The sequence below is a fragment of the Chinchilla lanigera genome, unplaced genomic scaffold (genome assembly GCF_000276665.1).
Source record: "Chinchilla lanigera isolate Chin_1 unplaced genomic scaffold, ChiLan1.0 scaffold00019, whole genome shotgun sequence".
NCBI lineage: Eukaryota > Metazoa > Chordata > Mammalia > Rodentia > Chinchillidae > Chinchilla > Chinchilla lanigera.
The window spans coordinates 8,831,653-8,853,423 of record NW_004955420.1 but is presented as its reverse complement, the minus strand read 5'-3'; the positions used below and the strand labels follow the sequence as shown (position 1 = coordinate 8,853,423).

At 40.2% G+C, this 21,771-nt stretch overlaps 1 protein-coding gene across 1 annotated transcript in view; it reads right to left on the bottom strand.

Annotated features, from left to right (window-relative positions):
* Positions 1-17,566, bottom strand: part of Usp13 (ubiquitin specific peptidase 13 (isopeptidase T-3)) — a gene marked incomplete at its 5' end in the record, with an annotated part of 83,980 nt that extends 66,414 nt beyond the window's left edge. Inside the window, 4 exon segments of the mRNA XM_005383048.2 lie at positions 76-218; positions 4,378-4,499; positions 11,862-11,922; positions 17,441-17,566. Coding sequence (XP_005383105.2) covers positions 76-218; positions 4,378-4,499; positions 11,862-11,922; positions 17,441-17,566 — 452 coding nt within the window.
* Positions 17,567-21,771: the final 4,205 nt, after the last annotated feature.

The following is a 21,771-nucleotide window of genomic DNA, read 5'->3' as shown; positions in this document are numbered from 1 at the left end:
GAGTAAAAGTAGGACAGCAAAGCTCCTTTGGCCAGTTACAGGAGCTAAAGTCCCATTTCGCTATTAGACCCTCACCTTGGAGGAATCCTGACTCCATTGTCCAGCTGGGTGAGGTTACTGGCGTATTTAGATACTGGCAATTCATTTTCCCACGTGTCTGGGTCCTGCTTCCTGTACGGAGATTTTGAACTGAGAACGGCATCACAAGCAATGGTTACCTGTAAGACAAACCCAGATGTGACGTATAAAAACAGTGTGAGAGATGAATACATTCTAGAAGATGAATTTAAAAACCTGTTAATAAGTACAGCTTAACTGAAGAAAATTCAAATATCACAGTTACCGTAAGAGCAATGCTCTGATTTCCCGCACACACCCCTAGCTCTAGCTAGGATTTCTCCCTGAGCTGGAGTGTGCAGTATAGACAATGGCACAAAATAACAAGGACCCAAAATGAGTTTGTAGGCTCCAGCTCAGGCATCAGATTGAACCATTCCTACCACTTAGCAAGCAAGGTGAAAAGTAGGAGATGAATTATTTACTAGAGTGAAATTAGGTACAGGAATGCCCAGGATTTACCCGAGTGATGTATTTTCCCCCTAACAAATGTGCACCCAGATATCTAATATCCTCACCTCATCACACAATGGCATGTGGTCAAGGGCACTTCAATGGAATGTAAGCAGCAGGGCTCCATTTCTTAATTTGGTGCAAATGTGACCTTGGATGGGGACTTGCCTAGGTCTCTCTGTGCCAGATCAGTCCTCGTCGTGAGCAAATATGTGATGTCCTGCTTGGCACCAACTGACCAGGAAAGGGGAAAGACAGATTCTATCTCCTTCCAAACCTAATGGATCCTAGCCATATGCTTCTATCAAATTTGCTACTTGCCTGAAACTATCAACTATCTATAGCTGTTTTTAGGAATTTATATTCTGTGGAAAGGTAAAATGTACAGCCACTTTGGAAAACAGTTTGGCAGTTCCCTAAATGATTAAAGAGAGTTACCATAAAACCCAGCAGCTCTATAAGCAGGGATATACCCAAAATATATGAAAATATGCAACCACAGAAACTTATAAATGAATGTTCACTGTAGTGTTTTATAAGCAGATGGAAACAACCTAACGCCTAGCAGTGATAAATAGAATGTACGATAAAATGTAGTACGTTCACACAATGAAGTATTATTCAGCAAGAAGAGAAAATGAAATACTGATATATGCCCCATAGATAAATTTTGAAAATATACGCTAAATAAAAAAAGCCAAGCACAAAGTAACACATTTTATGATTCCATTTCTATGAAATGGCCAGGACCAATAAATCTACAGAGTCAGAGAACAGATTAGTGAGTACTAGAAGCTAACGGGAAAGAGGAGGGGCTTGCAGACTGACAGCTTTAGGGATATGGGGTCATTTGTTAGGGTAATAAAAATATTCTAAAATTAGATAGTGCTGATGGATGCCCAACTCTGAATATAATAAAACCTACTGGATTGTTTTTTAAAATGCCTAAGACAAAAAAAAAAAAAAAACATGTAGTCTATATCCCTAACATCCTGCACAATTAACTGATCATTTTTTCTTGAGGATTACTGACAATTAACCCTATGCACAAGCAACACACAATGGAAAAGGTTGCCTTAGCTTCCATCCTACCCCCCGTGAAGCCCATGGGCAATTTCTACAAATCCTCCATCAAAACTATATTTGGAACCTGCCTGTTCTCCATTTCAGCCAGAGTCTCAGCTACCATCATGCCTCACCCAGATGACAAACAACAGGCTTCGTCTTCTTTTGCTCTTGTCTTCCCTTCCGTGCCCAGCAGGTAGTGATTTGCTGTGAAAGTGAGGTCCTATCCTTCTGGGTCATAAACTCTCTGTTACACTTAATGCTGACAATGGATGAGACTTGACCAGGCACAGTGAAGAAGAGGTCCCTACCTTCAAAAAGCTTAGAATCCATCACACAGCACCCCTCACAAGGGGTAAATGTATAACTAGACTTTCAGTTATCAAAATTCACCTCCCACTACCTTTCAGAGACGCCTGTAAAATAGGGCTGAGAGCTCCACAAGTCCCCTCTGGATTTTCTCCACCCGCTTCAGATCAGTTTTAGGCATTCTTGGGTGTGGTACACAATGGTTTTGAATGAGATTCAGATGAACTCTTGTGTCTTTTCTTTGAATTTCCTTCCTGATGACATCCAACAAAATTTCCTCATACTTTTGGACCTCTATAAAATATTGACCTACTATTTTCAGAATATCATTGAGAATCACTTGAAGGCCCTTCTTATGGGTCCCAGCTAAAGGTCAGGGTCAACCTCTTATAATTATGCTTTGCATTATTCTCTCTTGGTTTTGTTATCTGGAGTGAAGGGAGGACAGCATGGTTCCATGCAAAGTCTCCACAGGCCTCAGGTTGAGCAGTGCTCTGGTACTGGCTGAAATTGGCCCCTAAGAGTTGAATGTGAAATTGTAATAAGTTTTGCACCCCTGTGTTGTGGCATGGTTGCCTATAGATGCTCACAATAGCCAAAGAATGGGAGCAGCTAAAGTGTCTGTCAACTGCTGAGTGGATAAAGAAAACGTAACATACACACAATGGAATACTGTTCTGCCACAAAAAGGAACAAAACCCTGCATTTTCAACAACATGGATAGAACTGAAGATCGTTATGTTAAATGAAATAAGTCAGGCATAGAAAGACAAGTGTGGTACTGCATGATCTCACTCATGTAAAAACGAACTCATAGAAGTTGAAAGTAGAATGGTCCTTACCAGAGGCTAGGGAGAACATGGGGGCAGGAGGGATGGGGTAAAGTTATCTACCCTTTTCACATAAAGACTCCATCGAGCCTGAATGAGAGAAAAATAACTTCTCATGACATTTATGCATAATATGTTTCTCCTTTTCTGACAGCAAAAGTAAGAGTTATATCAGACAAGGGCAGTGAGAACTCCACTGCAGAGACATAAGCTTTGGTATATAATTTCTGGGAATGGGATGAGGCAAGACCATTTTGTCCACTAATACATTTTATCCTTGGTAACTAACAGCCACATGAGTCAACACGGGGAATCTGAGAAAGCAGAGGTAATTTAATTCTGCATGCTTTCCTGAACACTATCACTGACGATGGGAGAGGATCGTTACTTCTAAGAAGTGGAAGGTCAACCATAGATAAGTACAGAAAGTTCTCGTTTCTGCGCGCGAATATGTAGATATAAAGTAGATCAGGAGAAAAGAACTGAAATGGTAGAAACCTTGTTCCTAGGAACATGGAAACCTTAGGCACAAATGTCCCGAGCTGGCAGCAGCAAGCAAGCAGATGGCTGTGGAAAGTCACGTAACGTCCAGAAGACCGGGGGACCTAACGACCTGGCTCTGGTTCTGGCACAGTGTGAAGAAGGAAAATCTGAACTGGCATGTCTAACCTCAACCCACCTGACCCCACGTCCCCTGTGACCTGGCTCTGGGAAGCTGAGATATACACAGAGTGGAAAAGAAGAAAAGAGAAGAAAGAGGAAAAAGGAAAGAAGATAGGGCATTGGAAGCAATACAGGAAAGGAGGAGAGCAGGAAACACACTGAGGGGCCCCACAGGGATTCTGTGCCCACTTACAAGGGTTTGAGAATCAAAGAAAAACAACCCTCCCTCCCTCATCACCACCATCCCCAGCTCCAAGGAGTTCAGGAAAATTACAATTGCTCCACAAAACTGGATTGGAAAAAAAGAAATGAGCAGGGAAGGGGAGGGGGAGGGAAGCTCACTACTAAAAATATAAAACCTAGACAGCAGTCTTAGTTCTCACAGGGAACAAAACTGAAAAGAACCGGTTTACGTTTCCCAGAGCTCCCACAGACCTGGGAGTTGTAAATGTCTCTTTCTTTTTATAACTGTGTTCCTGTTGTTTTCGCATCGGCACATTTTCGGCTTTTCCAAACAAAATCTCATGTGGAAGGACAATATGAGAAAACTGATAAAAATATTGCCATCCCTCTGATCAGAAGTCTGTCTCTCTCCAGCCGTCCCTCCATAAGTTGGCTGCATTCTTGGAAAATCTAAGCAACCAACTGCAACCTGGGGACAAGAAACAAGCCCACCCGGAAGAGACCGGCGTCAGGGGCAAAGACGTTCAAGCAGCACAGGAAGGAGTGGGCAGTGAGGTGGGTATACGGCCCCACGGTGCTGAAACGCAAGCCTAGGAGGCCCCTGTCACAGAAGAGAAGCAATGTGCTCGTGTTCATGCCCACTCTTACCCTCTTCTCTCATTCCCCCACCTCCCCCCCATGCACACACATCACACGCGCACACACACCTGACACAGAGTCACGCGCATCTAGCTAGCAGCCGTGCACACTCACTGACCAGGGCCGGTAACTCCTCAATATTTGGTAGTGCTATTTCATAGTGGTCTGGGAATATAACAAGTTTGGCTTCATCTTCATATTCGTAATCGTCGCTATTTAAATCATCATCAGTATCTAGATCTGAGGAGAAAACAAAAACAAAGAACAAGAAGTGAGGACAGAAACATCCCACGCTAAGGCAGCTCCCGTGGGGAAAGCTGGAAATCCACGAAGATGAGACCAAGGGTGTGCCATTTGCAATTTCCAACTGACATGACTGTCCATCTGCCCCAACCAGGAACAACAGTCCCTGCCATCTTTCCTACGTCGTGGATATTTATTTATCTGCAACAAATGTACGGAGACGACTGAGTCATATCATAAAGCCCTACAGTTAGAACAGGCAAATATGAAAGACTGAATTCTTAAAGATATTTAAAAGAACAGATTGTTACTTAAGATTTTGGGGGGTACCTGGCTTCTGATTTCAAAAGAACTGGCCATTTTATAGAAGGTGCATGCATTTGAGAGTACATAAACCAGGTTTAATGCTGGCTCCAGAATTTAATGTTACTTTGGATAAATCACAAACTCGCTAAAACCTATAGTTTCCTCGCTGGCAATGTACAGATAATAATATTTATCTCATATAGTTTACATAGAAGATAAATAAAAATTATAGACAAGAGACTTGGCCCACAATAGTTAATAAATAGTAATTATTATTTATTAACTATTATCTTCATAATAATAGTTAACTCTTGACAGTCATTGAGAGCTTGCACAATGAACCAGAGGAGGAACCCTATCATAGGAGTAGTCCTGCTATCCTCAGGCTGTGGAGAACTCTCAGTAAGATGAGCTCCCCTAGCCCATTGTCGATCAAGTCATCACCTCTTTGCTAGGTTAATCTCTGGTAAAGGTTAGGTGACGGATCAAGGAAACCTCCTGTCACAATATTTACATGGACATTTCAGCCTCATATTCACAGTAATGCCAGCGTAACAGGTCATGTTTGTATGTTTATATGTTTGGAACTATGGTGACAAACGACAGCAATTGAGCTATATTCCAATCACATGCACAAACCACACACAAGCAGATACATGAACACATGTGGCAACATAGGGTCTGTGGACAGGGGAGAAAAAAGTTATTTTACTATAATCTGAAGCAGTCACCTGCGAACCAAAGGATCTAGCTTCTATCGCCTTGTATGCCTTCAACACAAACAAGTATTTTTGTATACAGCTCTGTTCTTGAATTGTCAAAGGGAAGACAGGTTAAAGATAAAATATAGCAAAAATACAGTTCGAACATTTTAATAAGAGATTCTAAATAATAAGAATCAGAAATATCAAAATAAGGAACCAAACAACATACTAAGATAGCCTTAAGAGGTTAACTAGATAAAAGGCAAATTTAAAGATTAATAGAATCTTAATAGAGTTTAAGAAATGACCACAGGCATTTATTTAAAGGAAATAACAAAAAGACATTCTGTGTTATAAAAATTTGAATTCCCCAACTTGTATAATTTTTAAAAACTGGAACCTAAAGAACAAAACAGAACAAAAAACTGGAACATAAAATATTTAATGAGAATAATATTCAACTCAATAGAATATTGTTTAAAGGTAGTTATTTCAACTATGCAGCAACGTGAAAATGTTTATGCTATGTTAATGTTAAAAATCAAAAATGCATCTTCAGTGTAAAGACAATTTTGTTTTATTCATAGTCAAAAATTGGAAGGAAGCCTGCAGAAATGAAAATAACAAACATAGATGGAGATATAGCCCAACAGCACAGCACCTGCCTGGAAAGCGCAAGGCCCTGAGCTCGATTCCTGGTACCAAAATAAAAAAGAAAAAGGAAAAGGAAATAACAAATGGGTGAACTTTTCTCTAATCTTAAAGTTTTATTATTGTTATAATATTGTGAACGTAACAATCTCAAGTAACCAAAGTACGAATCTTTTGTTTCTGCATAGAGCCTCAGGTCATATAAGATAATACTTTCTCTTTTCCACAGAAAACACTCATGTTATGCGAATTCAGTGAGTTTAGACAGACCTAAACAAAGTCCAAAAAAAATTCTGCTTCAACATTTACTAGCTATATAACTTAGGTAAGTTCCTTCCAAGTTCAGCTTCCTCATGAACTAATGTTCATGTTGATAATATTACTTGCTGCACCAAAGTGTTAAGAAGAATAAACAAGATGAGGTTTTGAGGCACCTGGTGTAGAATCTGGTCGGTACTAGGGTCTCCACAGATAACAACAAATACCATTGTCATCTCCTCACAATCTCTACATTCCTGGCAACTAATACAATCAAAAGTGCCTTCCCCTTCTCTGGATGCCCCAGCCCCAAGCAATCCTGAAATATGTTTCAGGAAGACTATAGTACCATGTGGGCGGGCCAGGGATGCAGCTCAGCAGCACAGCACCTGCCTGGCAAGTCCAAGGTCATGAGTTCAATTCCCAGTACCCCAAAAAAAAAACCAGAACATAGTATCATGTGGGCATCCTCCATGTGATCTGAGTATAAAGAAGATATGACTTTCACGTGCTGCTAGACTTAAGCTCAGAGGGGGAAATTGGTCCTAATCACCTCTCATATCCCTGGTCCCTGCACGACACCCACCACATGCCTCCCAGCAACAAAGGAGATGTGTATTCCACATTGCCTTGGCAACTGTTACGGTTTGGACTTTTTTGCAAGGGAAACAATATAATACAGGACACATATTTTATAAGATTATTTATAATAATCACCCAAAGAATCATATACAAGAAAGTGCAGGAAATCTGTCCACACACTAGAGACCATAGTACACATTTGCAGTACCTAGAGACTGCATTTATCATGGGGCGTTTGTACGTGAACATAACACACCTTAATTCTTTATCGCCACTTTCCCCTCCCACCTCTCCTTGCTCCCTCCAACTCCTGTTCTCCTTGCTAATTTCAGTTTTCACAATAAAGCTTCAAGCGGATACATATGTATAATAACTGCTAGTGCATTTAGTTAAAAATATACCATATTTGGTATATCACTTTAAAAAACTGTTAAATAGTCACACTGAAGGTAACTGAGGAGCCTGAAATCCCTTAACTCCCCATCTCCCCTTCTTTCTCATAAAACACTAAGTTTTGCATTAGTTTTTTTCCCTCAAGGTCACAAACTCTCTTAGTGTTGCAAGTTGGCTTCCTGAAGACAATGTAATAGTGTCTTTGCCCATCTTAGAAACATTAATGAAGTCACCCAAGGTTCAAGGTTCATAGCATCACTAAGAATTCCAGCAGCTTTTTCACCCAGAGCCACAGAAATGCCTAAGCATTGTGTTTAGTTAGCAGCTAGGCCCAAACAACTGAGTATCTATGTTTTAACAACTCAGTAACCACTTGAGAAATTAATACATACATGTTAATTTTATTTCATAAGTACAGTTTATGGGATGTGTACACACACTGGGCGCCGTACAAATTCTCTGAATCAGACTGAACAGTGCCACTTTTGTTTCTTCCATCACATGGATTTTTACATGGTTCTTGCCTTTTACCATGGAAACCAGAAGTTAAAAAAAAAAAAATACGCTTTACGAACAGATGAAGTCATTTGATGGGATACAGGAAAACCTAACAGTAGAACTACATCAAGCTTGGTTCACACAGTATTCAACCATCACTCTTCCCTTGAAGATTTAAAATATCCCCCAGTGCTCCTGTGAGTTCACTGCAGCCCTCCAGATGGCTCAGAACACAGTTTGGGAACCAAACTCCCTACTGCCCTCATGAAATCAATAGTGAAGGTCACAACCAAATGACCCAGTGGTCTCAATGTTGCTATTAAGCCACTGGGAAAGGAGTTATTCATAAAATCATCAGGTGACCGAAAGGCAAAAAGAGACTCAATCTAACATCAAGCAATGGCCATCTACACCTGATAGATGTTTCGGGAAGGGGAACAGGAAGGGGAAGGAAGGCATCATAACACCCACACTTCAGTACTAGTGAAATAGCACTTTCTAATCAAAGAAATGAAGAGAAACTGCCAGAGCATTCTGAGTTCTCTCCTCTGTGAAGAGACAGCTCCATCCCTTTAAGAAAAGGAAATGTCAACTGCAGAAGCTACTAGCAGCCTCCCAGTAGTGTCCCTCTCCCCTTCAGTAAGGGACTTCCAACTTTATTCAGTGTTAACAGGGTTTATTTTCCAGTCACTGGTCACTGTGGACATGTGTCCAAGTTCTGACCTGAAATGTGAAAACTGCCTGAAGAACTGTGAGAAGTGGACAAAAGGAAGGTACTCTATTGGGAAATGAGATGTTTCGTCATTTCCTCTTCCTCTTTCCTGCCTTCCAGATTGGATGTGATGGTTGGAGCTCCACCAGCCATTTTGGACCAAGAAGTGACCATGAGCTTGAAAGTCACAGGCCAGGACAGGGAGTCAAGCAGAAATATGGGAAGAGTCTAGATCCCAGATGAACATGAGGCCGCCCCAGCAGCCTGGACTTACTGCTTCCCAGCATCCTCCGCATGAGGGAAATAAGTCTCTGTGTCACTTAAATATATCTTAAAATTAGCAAAAATGTTAAGGCTTTCTGTTACCTAAACCAGAAACAATCCGAATACAACCCACCCCTGAAATTAACTTACAAGCCCTATTTAAACGAAGGAATTCCATTTACTTCACCACAAAGCTGTTTGGTGTGGCAAGAGGAGAGAGCTTACTTCTGGGAGCTAAGAAGCACCGCTGCTAAGGACTAAGAATCGGGCTTGAAAACCAAGTTCTCAATGGGGTAAAGAAGCCGATGTAAAAGTATCTGGGTGTAAAATAACTGGCACAAATGGGGCCTGGAGCAAGCTCCAGAATGTTCATGGAATTCCAGGTTAAGTTTTTTAGGAATAAGCGCTTTTCTAGTTTGAGAGTTTTAGATGCAGCCTGTGGTTTACCAAGACATGGGATGTGAGTTAACTCAAAAGGAAGGTACTCTATTGGGAAATGAGATATGTTTTGTCATTTTCTCTTCCTCTTTCCTGCCTTCCAGATTGGATGTGATGGTTGGAGCTCCATCAGCCATTTTGGACCAAGAAGTGACCATGAGTTTGAAAGTCACAGGCCAGGACGGGGAGTAAGGTGAAAGGGAGCCCACTGGAAGGAAACAGTGGGTAGCAACAGAGGCAGCCATGAGTACTTAGTACAAAACCTCAGTGCTTTCTCTTAATTTTTTAAACTGTATCTTGACAATATTCTTTACCTTCAAGATAACCAAAGAGCTAGGAATGTAACTACTGGTAGATCACTTGCCTACATGTACAAGAAAGACCCTGTGTTCAATTCCTAGCACTTCAAATAACAATACTAATCATCATCAGTGATGTAAAATCAAGCGTCAAAATCTTTTCAGTAAGACACCCAAGTTAAAGACTAAAAGATCACCTAATTACTTCAACCAAAAAAAAAAAAAAAGATGAAAAATAACTACATTAAGTCAAAATGTTCAATTATTTCTACCTTCAAGAAGGCCATGCTGATGTCATTTAATTAAGAAGTCACATTATCTACATTGTGAAAGGGAAGCGGAAGGCTAATAACCAAGCATCATCAGGCACTCAACCATTTCAGCTTCGGGACTCATCCTGGGCTGCCCTGGGTCTGGCTGGTTGATTAAGGTCGGGTCACAAAGTCATGTGGTGAGTGGGAAAGACTGGCCACGGTGGAAAAGCCAACTGCAGACATGCCACAGGAAGCAAACAAGGACTTAGGAAGCAGGAGAGAGGTCAGCACCATCAGTCAGGTCCAGCACGGAGTAAATGAGAATCAAAGCAGGATGGAGACTGAGATCCATGACTGTTTCAATGATTTCACTTTTTAAATAATTTGCCTTTTCATGAGAATAATAACACATGTTATTTTTAAAAGCTTAAATACAAATAAGCAAAAAGAAAAATCAAAATCATTTCCATCCTATTATCAGGAAAGAGCTACTATTAACAATCTAGACTACAGCATATTCTTCCAGACTCTTCCAGTCTCCCAGTTATACTTGTATGTGTGGTGCATGGATAAACCTGTGGGGCACACAGGTAATTATGTGTACATGTGTGCACACATATATGCATGTATATGTATACTGTGTATATAAACCTGCATACATATAGACATATATACCCATATTCATATAAATTTTTTACCAAAACAAAATCATACTATGCAAACAAATCTGATATTTCTTTCAAATAATATCCCAGGCATTATAATAATAGAAAACTGTTTGGTCAAAAATTATCAAACAGTACTCACTTTGGCAGCATATAAACCAAAACTTATCAAACAATCTTATCCCAAGAAAATTATATCGGAATTTTAATGTGATATATGAGCATAATCACATGATATAGAAATCAACTGTCACTTCCCTAAGTAAAACTGAAGGGCGAAATCAAAACATCACCATTAAGGCAAACACCACAGTTACAATTGTTCCAAGGCAAAATCCACTGTTGGATACTAACATTAACAGGCTGAGAAGAAACAAGACATCAGCATAATCTCAAAGCAGCACCCCAGATGTTCATCAACTGCATTATAACTTTACAGTGAGAAGCCCAGCAGACGCTACCTTAAGATGTGACCCAGTTCAACATTACTGGTGTGAAGACATAGCAAGCTCAGGTACCTCCTGATACCTTGCGCTGAGAGGGACACATGACCTCTGTAGTAGTCTGGCCAGAAACTCCTAACTTCAGAGTTTTCATGAGAAAACATCAGACCAACCCAACCTAAGGAGCATTCTACAAAATACCTGAGCAATACTCTTCAAAAGAGTCACCACTGCTAAAGACAAAGACACCCTGAGGAACCTCCAGACTGGAAAGGGAGAAGGGAACAGGACAAGTGGATGCAGTGTGGGAAATCCAGACTGGAACCTACCACCAAACATTTGTGGAAAAACTCATGAAATTTTAATAGTGTCTTAAGTTTGGCTAATGAAAACACAGAAAAGAAAAAGTGACTCTTCTTTAAAGTAAAATGAAAAAAGAGATCAAACAGGATAATAATTACTCTCTATTTACTATAATTGCTTTAAAGTACTAGCCCCTACTAAGTATGCTAAAACCATCCTCCACAACAAGGTAAATGCAAAATATTTTCAGAGATTCTCAATTAAAACTGGCCTGGCGTGAGGGCGCACACCTAATTCTAGCACTCGGAAGGCGAGACTGGGAGGATCATTGCGAGTTCAAAAGCTGCTTGGGCTACATAGTGAGTTCAGGGCCAGCCTGAACTACATAGTGAGACCCTGCCTCAAAAAACAAAAATAAATAAATAAAAATAAAAATAAAATTGAGTCTCTCGTCCTTAAATTGTAGAGCAATAAAAAAAAAACCTAGTGTTACTTTAAATCAGACATGCAAATGCACGTACACGTACACACACACACATATGCACACACACAACCTGATGACACAATTGATAGCTATTATTTACATTACCTAAAAAAATCTTGGAATTCCTCCTTTTTGGTAAAGCTCCACCAGATGCCCCTCTTACCTTCTGAAAAGAAAATAAGAGATCATTAAAATGTTGCATATGAAATAAAGTTTTAGAAGAAAATGCACCCAATTTTTATTAAAAGTTGCATGAAAAGTTCCCACCTTTTAAAAAAGGCCAGCAAGAAATATTCAAGAGGGCTAGAGATTCTAGAATAACCAGAATGTAGGTGGAGCACAGGACTGCTGGTGCACCTGATTCCTCTCACCACTTTCTACAGAAAGCACTTCTGGAAAGGGAAGAGGTAATCAAAGGCCCAGGTAAAGGAGATGCTTAAACTTCAATCAGCAGGGGCTCCCAGGGGGTGCTGGAGTCCATGCGAGCTGAGGAGAGTGGGGGAAAATGATTGCGGCTCCAGGAAGTGAAAGTCCTGTCCCCGGTTACCCAGGGGATCCCCAGCTTGGTCCTATGCATGATCAATAACTACTGTTAAAGGATTTAATAAATATTTATATAGTCTCTGATACCCTGATCAGATTAAACCTCCTAAACATTGTGGAGCACATTAGATGGCCATGTTTGCCATCCTAACCCTGATGGGTGGAAGTCTCCACAGCAATAAACAAATGCCCAGCAATAGAGGCCATGTGTCTGACGCTCACGCAAGTAATTTTACTCTCAGATAGGATTAGGATTATGATAATAATTTCAAGTGGCCGAGACCATTTCCACACTGTATTTTTTTCAGTTATTAGACAAGAACAAGCTTCCAACCACCACAGCACGTGTGGGTCCAACCTCAGCACCTTTCCAAGCAGCCAGAAGCCTCAAGGCTTTGCCGTGCATTTGCTTCTTCTTTGTCTTAGGAGTCCTAAGTCTCCTTTCCCACATTTGATTATTTAAAATCAAAAGCCAACTCTCTGTGCTTCTTAGAGTAAGTTTTTATAGCTTCTTATATAGTTTATCTTTAACCATTTTCTCTAAGCTGAAGACTTCCAGGTTAGTATCTCTCCAGCGCCAAAGATCTGACCAGTCAACTTTGACTTGGATTTTATTTTTTCTTCAACATCTCACAGGTACCCTCAAGTTCAGTGAGTCCAAACTGCACTCTCCTCTTTCTCAAAATAATTCCTCCCCCAGAATTCCAGAGACTTAGACATCCTTTGGGTTCTACCTTCCTCTGTGTCGTGTTGATGATTAAGTCTTGTTATCCAGGCTTCCCAAATAGCTCTGAAATCCTTTCCATCCCTACTGTTCTTGTCTGAGAACTCGAGATCAGACTAGTGCTATAGCTTCCAAATGAATGAACTGGTTAAAGAAGGATACGATGGCACTGATGCGAAGATGAGCATCTTTTGGAGAAAGAAGACAGGCTGGTCAAATGGCATCTTAGGAAATGCCAATAGGTAAGGAGTAAACAAAGGAAGGCATGCTACTTTTCAAAAATGCAAAGGGCAGTCAGAAAAGAGGAGAGCTGAGAAAGGATAATGCCAAGAAAGCAGGGGAGGAACAGTTCCAATGCAAAATAAGGCCAAGTATTCAAATTACTTAAAACATCAGGTAACATCAGAGACAAAACACATCCACCAAATAGTACAGTGAGTAAGCGCTCATGGACACTCCTGGCAATTTCATAGATGAACAAAATCAATCAGACTTCAATGCTGAGTCCTAACGGAGATGTAGTAGTGACTATGAAAAGAAAAAAGGTGTTAAGGAAGCGTCGATCAATGGCTACTACAACCTCAGAAGAATACAAATTAGAGGGATGGTTTTGTGGAGGATTCTAAGATGGGAGACAATAAGCCAGGAGAAGGAAAGGCTGGGCTCTAACACATAGTACAATGCACAGATGAGCCAGTTTGTGAGCTGGGAGGAACCAGGACCATGAGGACAGATACACCACAGCCTTCTGCTGAGATGGGAGTGAAACAAAAGTGGGAACAGATGCAGACAGGCCTCCAGGATGCAAGCAGGAAGTTATACGAGTTCCTGTCCCTGGGTCCCAATTTTCTCTGTAACATGCAAGTCAAAACAGTTTTCCGAGAATGATAAATACTAACAAAGGCTTGAGGAAAACATCCAACGTTCAGAGTGGTCACTCAGGGCAGTGAGGAGGCCACAGGCAGTGAGGGCCCACGGAAGGGGAAACCCAGAAATCTGACAAAGTACTTACTACCATTTGGATGCTGTTTACCACCTGCTCCCAAAGGTTCACGTGCTGGAAGTTTGATCCTCAGTGTGGTTTGGGGAGGTGGCGGGACAGTTAAAGGTGAGGCTCCACGGGCACTCTTTAGGCCGAAGGGACATGCCCTCAGAAGAGACTGTGGGATTCTATCTCTTTGGCTTGCTGTTTCATGTGATTTCTTCCACCATTGGCCATTTTTCAGGGGAAACCAGAGCCTTAACACTGCTTTTTGGAATTTCATCCTCCTCCAGCAACTGAGATAAGTAAATCTCCTTCCATTACAAAGTTAGCCTTCCTGATGTATTTCATTATAGTAATGCAAAACAAACGTAGTCCCAGATGCCACGGTGGTATAGGCTTTCCACGCCAGTGTGCATGGGAACGGAGAGACCTATTAAGGGATCACCTGGTTGGACTTCTGCAGGACATTAAGGGGGCAAGACAAGGGGACAAGGGTTGGTTACAGGAACTGCTGATGACAGAATGTTTAGAACCATGGGTCCTAAGAACCAAGGTAGACAAGTCACAGGCCAAGACTTAAGGCGGTAGAGCAATGGTTCCAAACAGGAATGACCGAGTGAAAGAGCAAAAATGAGCGGAGACTGCACTTAAAGAGTGAAATGCTTCACTTACAATTTCAGAGATAGAGCTGACCGGACAAGACTGTCAGCATTCCACAATGTTGCCACTGGCTTCGTGACCCTGAGCAAGTTGTTAAGGTTCTGAGTTTCTCTTATCACTTGACAGATATACGGGCCAAAGTGAATTCCCTAAGAATATCCATGCAGCACCCAAGAGGACTAGTGAATATAAATCTTAACATCAGACCAAAATTAAACTATTTTAAAGGTAACCTTTGCATTTACGACTTAGACGACCTCCGGCCTTTCTCTTAAACAGAGTACATATTAGGTAAACTAAAGAGAGACATTAAGTAAGATTCAAATCAGAACTGATAAGAAGATTCAAAACAATCCACAAACATTTAGGACTGTCCAAAATGGACATTTGAAAATTAATAACATCCCCAACGAACATCAATAAACAATTAAATATGGAAACAATAAGACAACAGTAACATGAGTAACAAAAAGTATAGGGTACCTTAAAAGTCTAGCAAGATATAAATTCCTTCACGGAAAATTTCAAAATACTATTGAACTTCAAAAAAGAGACTGGAGTAAATAAAGAAGTATCTCAGGTTGAGTGGTCATTCAACAAATATTTATGAAGCACCTACTATAAGCTAGGCATTGTTAGAGGCTTAAGGACACAGGAGTGATTACAGCAGATGAAAGTCCATGCCTGCTAGAACTTACGCGATGGTGTAAATTATAGACTAAACTATAAATTCAACGTGATGGTAACCAAAATCTTAACAGTATATTTTTAACTAGATGAACTGATTTTTAACTGATTCCAAAGTCCATTTTAGAAAAAACAAATGTCAGGGTAGGGATAAAGCTCAGCAGCACAAGAGCCTGCCTGCCAAACACAAGGTCCTGAGTTTGATTCCTGCTACCAAAAAAAAAAGGAAAACAAATGTCTAAAAATGCCCAAGAAAGTCCTAGAGGGAAGAAATGAACATACAGAGAGTGTTGGTGCTACAGTACTAGATAGTAAGGCCTGCCACAGGCTTTCTTCACAGAGAGAAACGAGATCAACAGAACACAAGTGAAACCCACATGTGAATATCAACTTGAAATATTAAACAATGGTGCTATAAGTCATTGTGAAAGTTGTTAGTTATCAATATGCAAAAAGTTTTCTATTCTTCAAATACAAAAATAAATTACAAATGGATTAAAAACTTAAAATGCAACAACATATATACTTACTTTTTTTTTTTTTTTTTTGTCTTTTTGAGACAAGGTCTCACTACGCAGTTCAGGCTGGCCTTGAGCTCACTTTGTAGCCGAGGCTGGCCTCAAACTTGCAACAATCCTCCTGCCTCAGCCTCCCTAGTGCTCGAATTATAGGCATGCACCACCACGCCCAGCCACATTTACTTTTTTAAAAAGTTGCTAGAAGAAATATTTTATGACCTTGATTTGAGAAGCAATCTTTTAGATGAGACACAAATAGCATAACTTATATGAGAAAAACTTATTAAATCTAAGAATAGAATTTAAAACTTCATTTCTAAAAAATTTTTCATAGAAAAAGTACAAAGACTAGTCACAGAGCAGTAGAAAATTCTGTACATAATCAACAAATATATGATAACCAGAATGTAAAAACAATGTATCAAATATATAAAGAAAAAGATGAATTCACAAAGAGAAGCCAAAAATATAAATAGGACGATTAGAGAAAAGAAAACCAAAATGGACAATAAATATAAGAAAAGTTGTTCAGTCCTCACAGAAAGAAACATTAAGTTTTTCTCCGTCACTTTATAACAAAAGGCAAGAGTATGGCCAAGGGTTTGTGAAGCTGGGGACAAATAGGAACTCATTGCTACAATGAGGAACTACATTGCTACAATCATTCTGGAGAGAGACTGAACTTTCTCTAATAAAAATGAGGAAAAACAAACTTATAAACTAGCAGTGCCACTTCCAGATCTATTTCCTAAAGAAATTTTGTACATGTCCCCTGGAGAAATGTATAGAAATGTTGGTTTCTGCATTGTTTTTAGTAGGAAAAAACAGAAACAATGGAAGGATTCACAACAGAAGAGTAGAATAAATTATGCGGTACTCATAGGCTAGAATACCAAATAACTATTAAAATTGGTTAAGGACCCACAGAGGCATCTCAACGTGCACAGATTCCAAAAACAACACTGAGCGGGGAAGCTCTACACAGAATTGTAAGTGACAGGGTGACGGCGTGTCTCTACATCTTTAAAACATACAGTCCAAGTACACGTTGCTCATGGGCACACAATGTAAATCAGATATAACGACATGCATGGGAATGAAATGCAACGACTCACAGCAGTGGTCACTTTGAAAAGGAAGGGAACCAAAAGGACCTGAATTTTCAAAAAATCTGTATTTCTCTCATTAAAAATCAATAAGTCAACAAGTAAGTAGCACAAACACCCACATGTTTTTCCACTGCGGACTTTTGGACCCATGAGTATGTCTAGCATTATCTTCTGTACTTTTTCTGTGTTCTTAAACTTATATTATCTTCTTCCCCATCATTCAACCCACATCCTTTTCACAACTCCAGTGAGGAGTCCAGAGGAAGAAGCATAAAAATGGTTAAGGCAAGGTTAGGGGAGAATCTGCGACTTTCCACGCACCGCGCTGCTTTTGTTTTCTAACATCAAAGGGAATGAGCGGAAGTGACGTGGACACAGCCAAAACGCCATGGTCAAGCACACTGGAGCAGTGTTACAGGGGAAGCATCCAGGTCAGTTCTCCACAGTGTGTATCTCACCTCTCGCACGTGTCTTTTCAGGTGCATGTATACACTCTGTCCGGTTTTTCGAAAATGTCTTTCAACATGTTCCCTTCCAAAGGCCAAAAACGTATTCATGCACACATAGAGTCCACCTTCAGAGTTCTAGAAGAAAGAGACAGGGTAAAACATTAACCAAGGACACCTAGCCAAGTGTAGTCTAGATACAGAAAAGGAGAGGAGGAAGAAAGGTAGAGCATGAAGACCAAACCTAGCTAAAGCCCACCATCACTCGTGTATGCATTTGTGATGACCCCTCCACGGCCCCAGAGCCGCTCACAATGACAGCTCCCCGCCAGCTCCAGTTGCAGGAGCTCCCAGGGAGCCGTGCTCTCAGTTTACTGAATACAGGCTACATTCACAGTCAGATGAAATGCTCAGAGTCCTCGCAAAATAAACAGCTGCTGGGCCTGGGGATTTAGCTCAGCAGCACAGCGCCTGCCTGGCAAGCGCAAGGTTGTGAGTTCGATTCCCGGTACCGGAAATAAATAAATAAATAAATAAACAGCTGCTAACTTTTAAAAAGGGGTAAAGGAACTTAAGAAATGAAAAAAGCTGGTAAAGGATCCAGTACTATCATTCCTGTCATATTTTATCATTTCTTCCTCATTCATCCATGCGAGAATCTCCAAGAACATAAAGTTTTAGATCCTTTTAGGTTTCTTCAAAGAGATTAGTTCCAACATTTAGTGACACGAGTAAAATATGACACTTTAATAAGTACATAACTTGAAAAGTAAATAATAAAGGGGGTGTTTCCTATAATAATCATAGCTATATACTACTGCATGCCAGATATGTCTCAGGTGCTTTTTGTGGCATATTATTTCTAATGTGAATCTCTGCAAGCTGCTTATTAGTATTTTTATTTTACAGTTTTGAAAAAACAAGTTCACTAGCTTGGAAGAATCAGAGTTAGATTTTATCTACTTTTTCTCTTCCTATGCCACATTTCAAAGCACATGACATTAGCTCATTACAGAGATAAAACTAACATAGTCAAAGATACTGCTCACATTTTAAATACCTAGTGTTCCCTTAATTTCACCTCTCTTTTTCGCTTACTTTGCATAACCTGCTTCTCTATAGACTACAAAAGTAGCCACCTTTCCTCTAGGGATGGGGATTTTATGAGGTTCCTGTTGGTCTCACCTCTCCAAATAATGAAAAACAGACTTCTGAAACTCCTGTCAAAATTGTTAACCAACACCCATCAAAATTCCTTTAGTGAAGTACAAGTTACAATATCAAAACCAACACTGATAGTGACTATCAAATATGTAAAAAATAATTCTTTAAGTTCCAATAACTCAAGAATAATTTAGGGCCAGGCATATAGCTTGGTGACACAAGTGCCTGCCTAGCAAGCACAAGGTCCTGAGTTCGATTCCTGGTACCGAAAAAAAAAAGAGTAATTTGAAAGTGAAAATGTCTAACAATGTATCTATTGCGGCTGGGGATTTAGCTTAGCGGCACAGCGCCTGCCTGGCAAGCGCAAGGTCATGAGTTCGATTCCCCATACCGGAAAAAAACCAAACCCAAAAAATAAATAAATAAATAAAGCTTATACTGTAACAATGTATCTATGATTTATAAGCCAGGATACAAAGAAGTCCACCACAACAATATTACAACAGCATTACCTCAAATATGTGCCCCTTACTATAGCACGTACATGATAATAAGGCAAAAAATAAAAAGGGAAGGAACGAGGAGGAAGGGAGGGAGGTTTACATAGAAAGAACTAAGATGGTCTCCTTGTGTTGATGGCTATATACTTCATGTGGACAAAATCTACAAACTAGTGCATTTAGCAAGATCATAGGATACGGGTTACTAGACAAAAGTACGCTGCGATGTTATATTTTAGCATCAAACACTTGCAAATGAAATTCTCAAAACTCAACTACAAAATAACATCCCAAAACATGAGTATAGGGTAAGGCAATTTGTCACACAGGTGTCTGGGCTCCAGGGATCTGTAGAAACACGGCCGTGGCAACAATTCCACCTCACAAGGGAACCCGAAAGATGAAGTTTAAGGGGGATGAAATGTATGAAAATGCTTTCTGTTCTTACAGCAGCACATAAGCCCTGATTATTGAGTTTTATGGGTAATTATAATTATCCTAAGTATTTTTCAATTGGGGAAAACTAGCCAAGAGAATAAGTGATTCTGACAGCCGCACAGGCTGGAGAAAACAAATATAAATTTAGACGACTACTGGAAGAACCAAAAACTTAGCAAGCAAAAGGAAAGAAATGCTCAAGGGCAGTATTTTCTAAAGAAAAATACACACTTGCATTACAGTGCAAGAGTTCATAAAGTAATATGTGAGATAATCATAAAGCCTTCGACAATTTCACTGTCAAGATTTGTTGACTTGTTAGGGAATTTGACAGAGATTTAATATAGCCAGCATTCCTTCTCAGTTCTGGCAGTTGCCTGATGTTGTCAGAAAGCCCATAATCAAATAGGAAAATTCTTAACACCCAGACAGGAATAGCCACATAGGGAAAGGTTCTTTATAAACACCCACAGGCATCTTCTCTGAAGCAGGCCATGCTTTGAAGGCGTGCCCAATGGGCCTGACAGCAGTTCTAAAACTTCAGGAAACACGGAGACAGAAGACCTTTCCAATGCTGCTCCACATGGAACAACACCTCAACCTAACGACGTATGTTTTCTTCCCTCTTCCCTTACTAATATTTAAATATGAGTCCTATAATATCCATTCTTTCAGATTCAACATTGGCACTCCATGGCGTGTGCTCTGAAGAGCTTCTTTCAATAATTATGAAAAGACTAGCTGGTGAATCCCTCCCAAACCCCCTGTGAACAAAGCACAGAGGATGGTGGGCAGCCCAGGCTCAGAGCTCAGCTAAAGGACCTTAGGGTTTCAAACTTTCAACTTTGTCTTCTCATTAACCAGCCACCCTTCCATTAAGAGCATCCCCCCACCCCCAAAATAGCAGTTCAGCACTCACCTCTGTATGATCAAAAATGCACCCAAGAAGTCAGGCAGGTTACAGAACTGGACCAGTTGAGAGTGAAATGGAAACGGAAGGAGAGTAGAATACAAAACAATACTTGTTTCAAGTAATGGTAGTAGAGATGCTCTGTTAAATCAGAACAGATTACAAATGAAATCCATAGAATACTGAGTTTTCAAAAAAAAAAATGGTAGCATAAGAATGGAGATTCCAGAAATATATTCATGCTATGATAATTAATTAATATATCTCAAACCATAAGAAACAAAAACAGAGAAAAGAATTGTCTAATAAAAGTTACTGAAGTGGACTGTGTATGTAATTCGTGATAGAACACTTGCCTGGCACGCATGGGGCTCTGGGTGTGAACCCAGTCACCAAAGGGCGGGAGGTGTAACTCAGCAGCGGAGCACAGGGTCAGCGTGTGTGAGGCTCCGGATTTAATTCCCCGAACAAAAAATGACAGAAAAGAAAAGAAGAAAATGCAAATTACAGAGACAGCTGGACATCAACGTAGAAGAAAAGTAAACTAGACGGACATCTTCAATTCTGTGATGAGGTCCAAAACCTAGGCAATTTAAAAAGTAGAAAAAGGGGCTGAGGCGTAGCTCAGCTGGACCGGGTAATGCAAGGCCAGGGACCTAATCCCTAGCACCAAAACAAGAACAACAACAACCAGACAAGAACAGAATAGCAGGCTGGGGATATAGTTCAGCGGCACAAGCGCCTGCCTGGCAAGTGCAAGATCCTGAGTTCGATTCCTGATACAAACCAAACAAACAAACAGAATAGCATCTTCACATCTGATCCACTTACAAAGTGGAACATAGATTCTGGCCAAGAAAATAAAGAGTATCATTGGAAGTGATGGAACTAAGTATAGAAATGTAAACACGAGTTTTATAACAAAAACTATAATGGAACAAATAGAAAGGCAACAACGAAAGAGGAAAGACGTAAACCAAAATGAGCAAAAGCCTATATCCAAACTTGTAAGGAACTGATAAAATTACAGATGTCAATACCCCAACTGGCTAAAGAGGTTTTTTTAAGACCATTTGGTTTCAAATGTGTAGAATCATTAAAATCAAATCATCACATCTTTACATCCTCCTAAAATAAGCACATTAGAATAATCTCAAGACATAAGTATATGCTAACTAAACCACCAAAAATTATTAAAACCACGGAAGCAAAAGCCACCTAGAAAACCCATATAGTTATCCCCACAGTACAAAGTAGTTCAGACTTTCCAGACAGCAATAAAACTGACCCTTTGACACAGTATTTCCCCTTTGGACATAGACTTCAAGAAC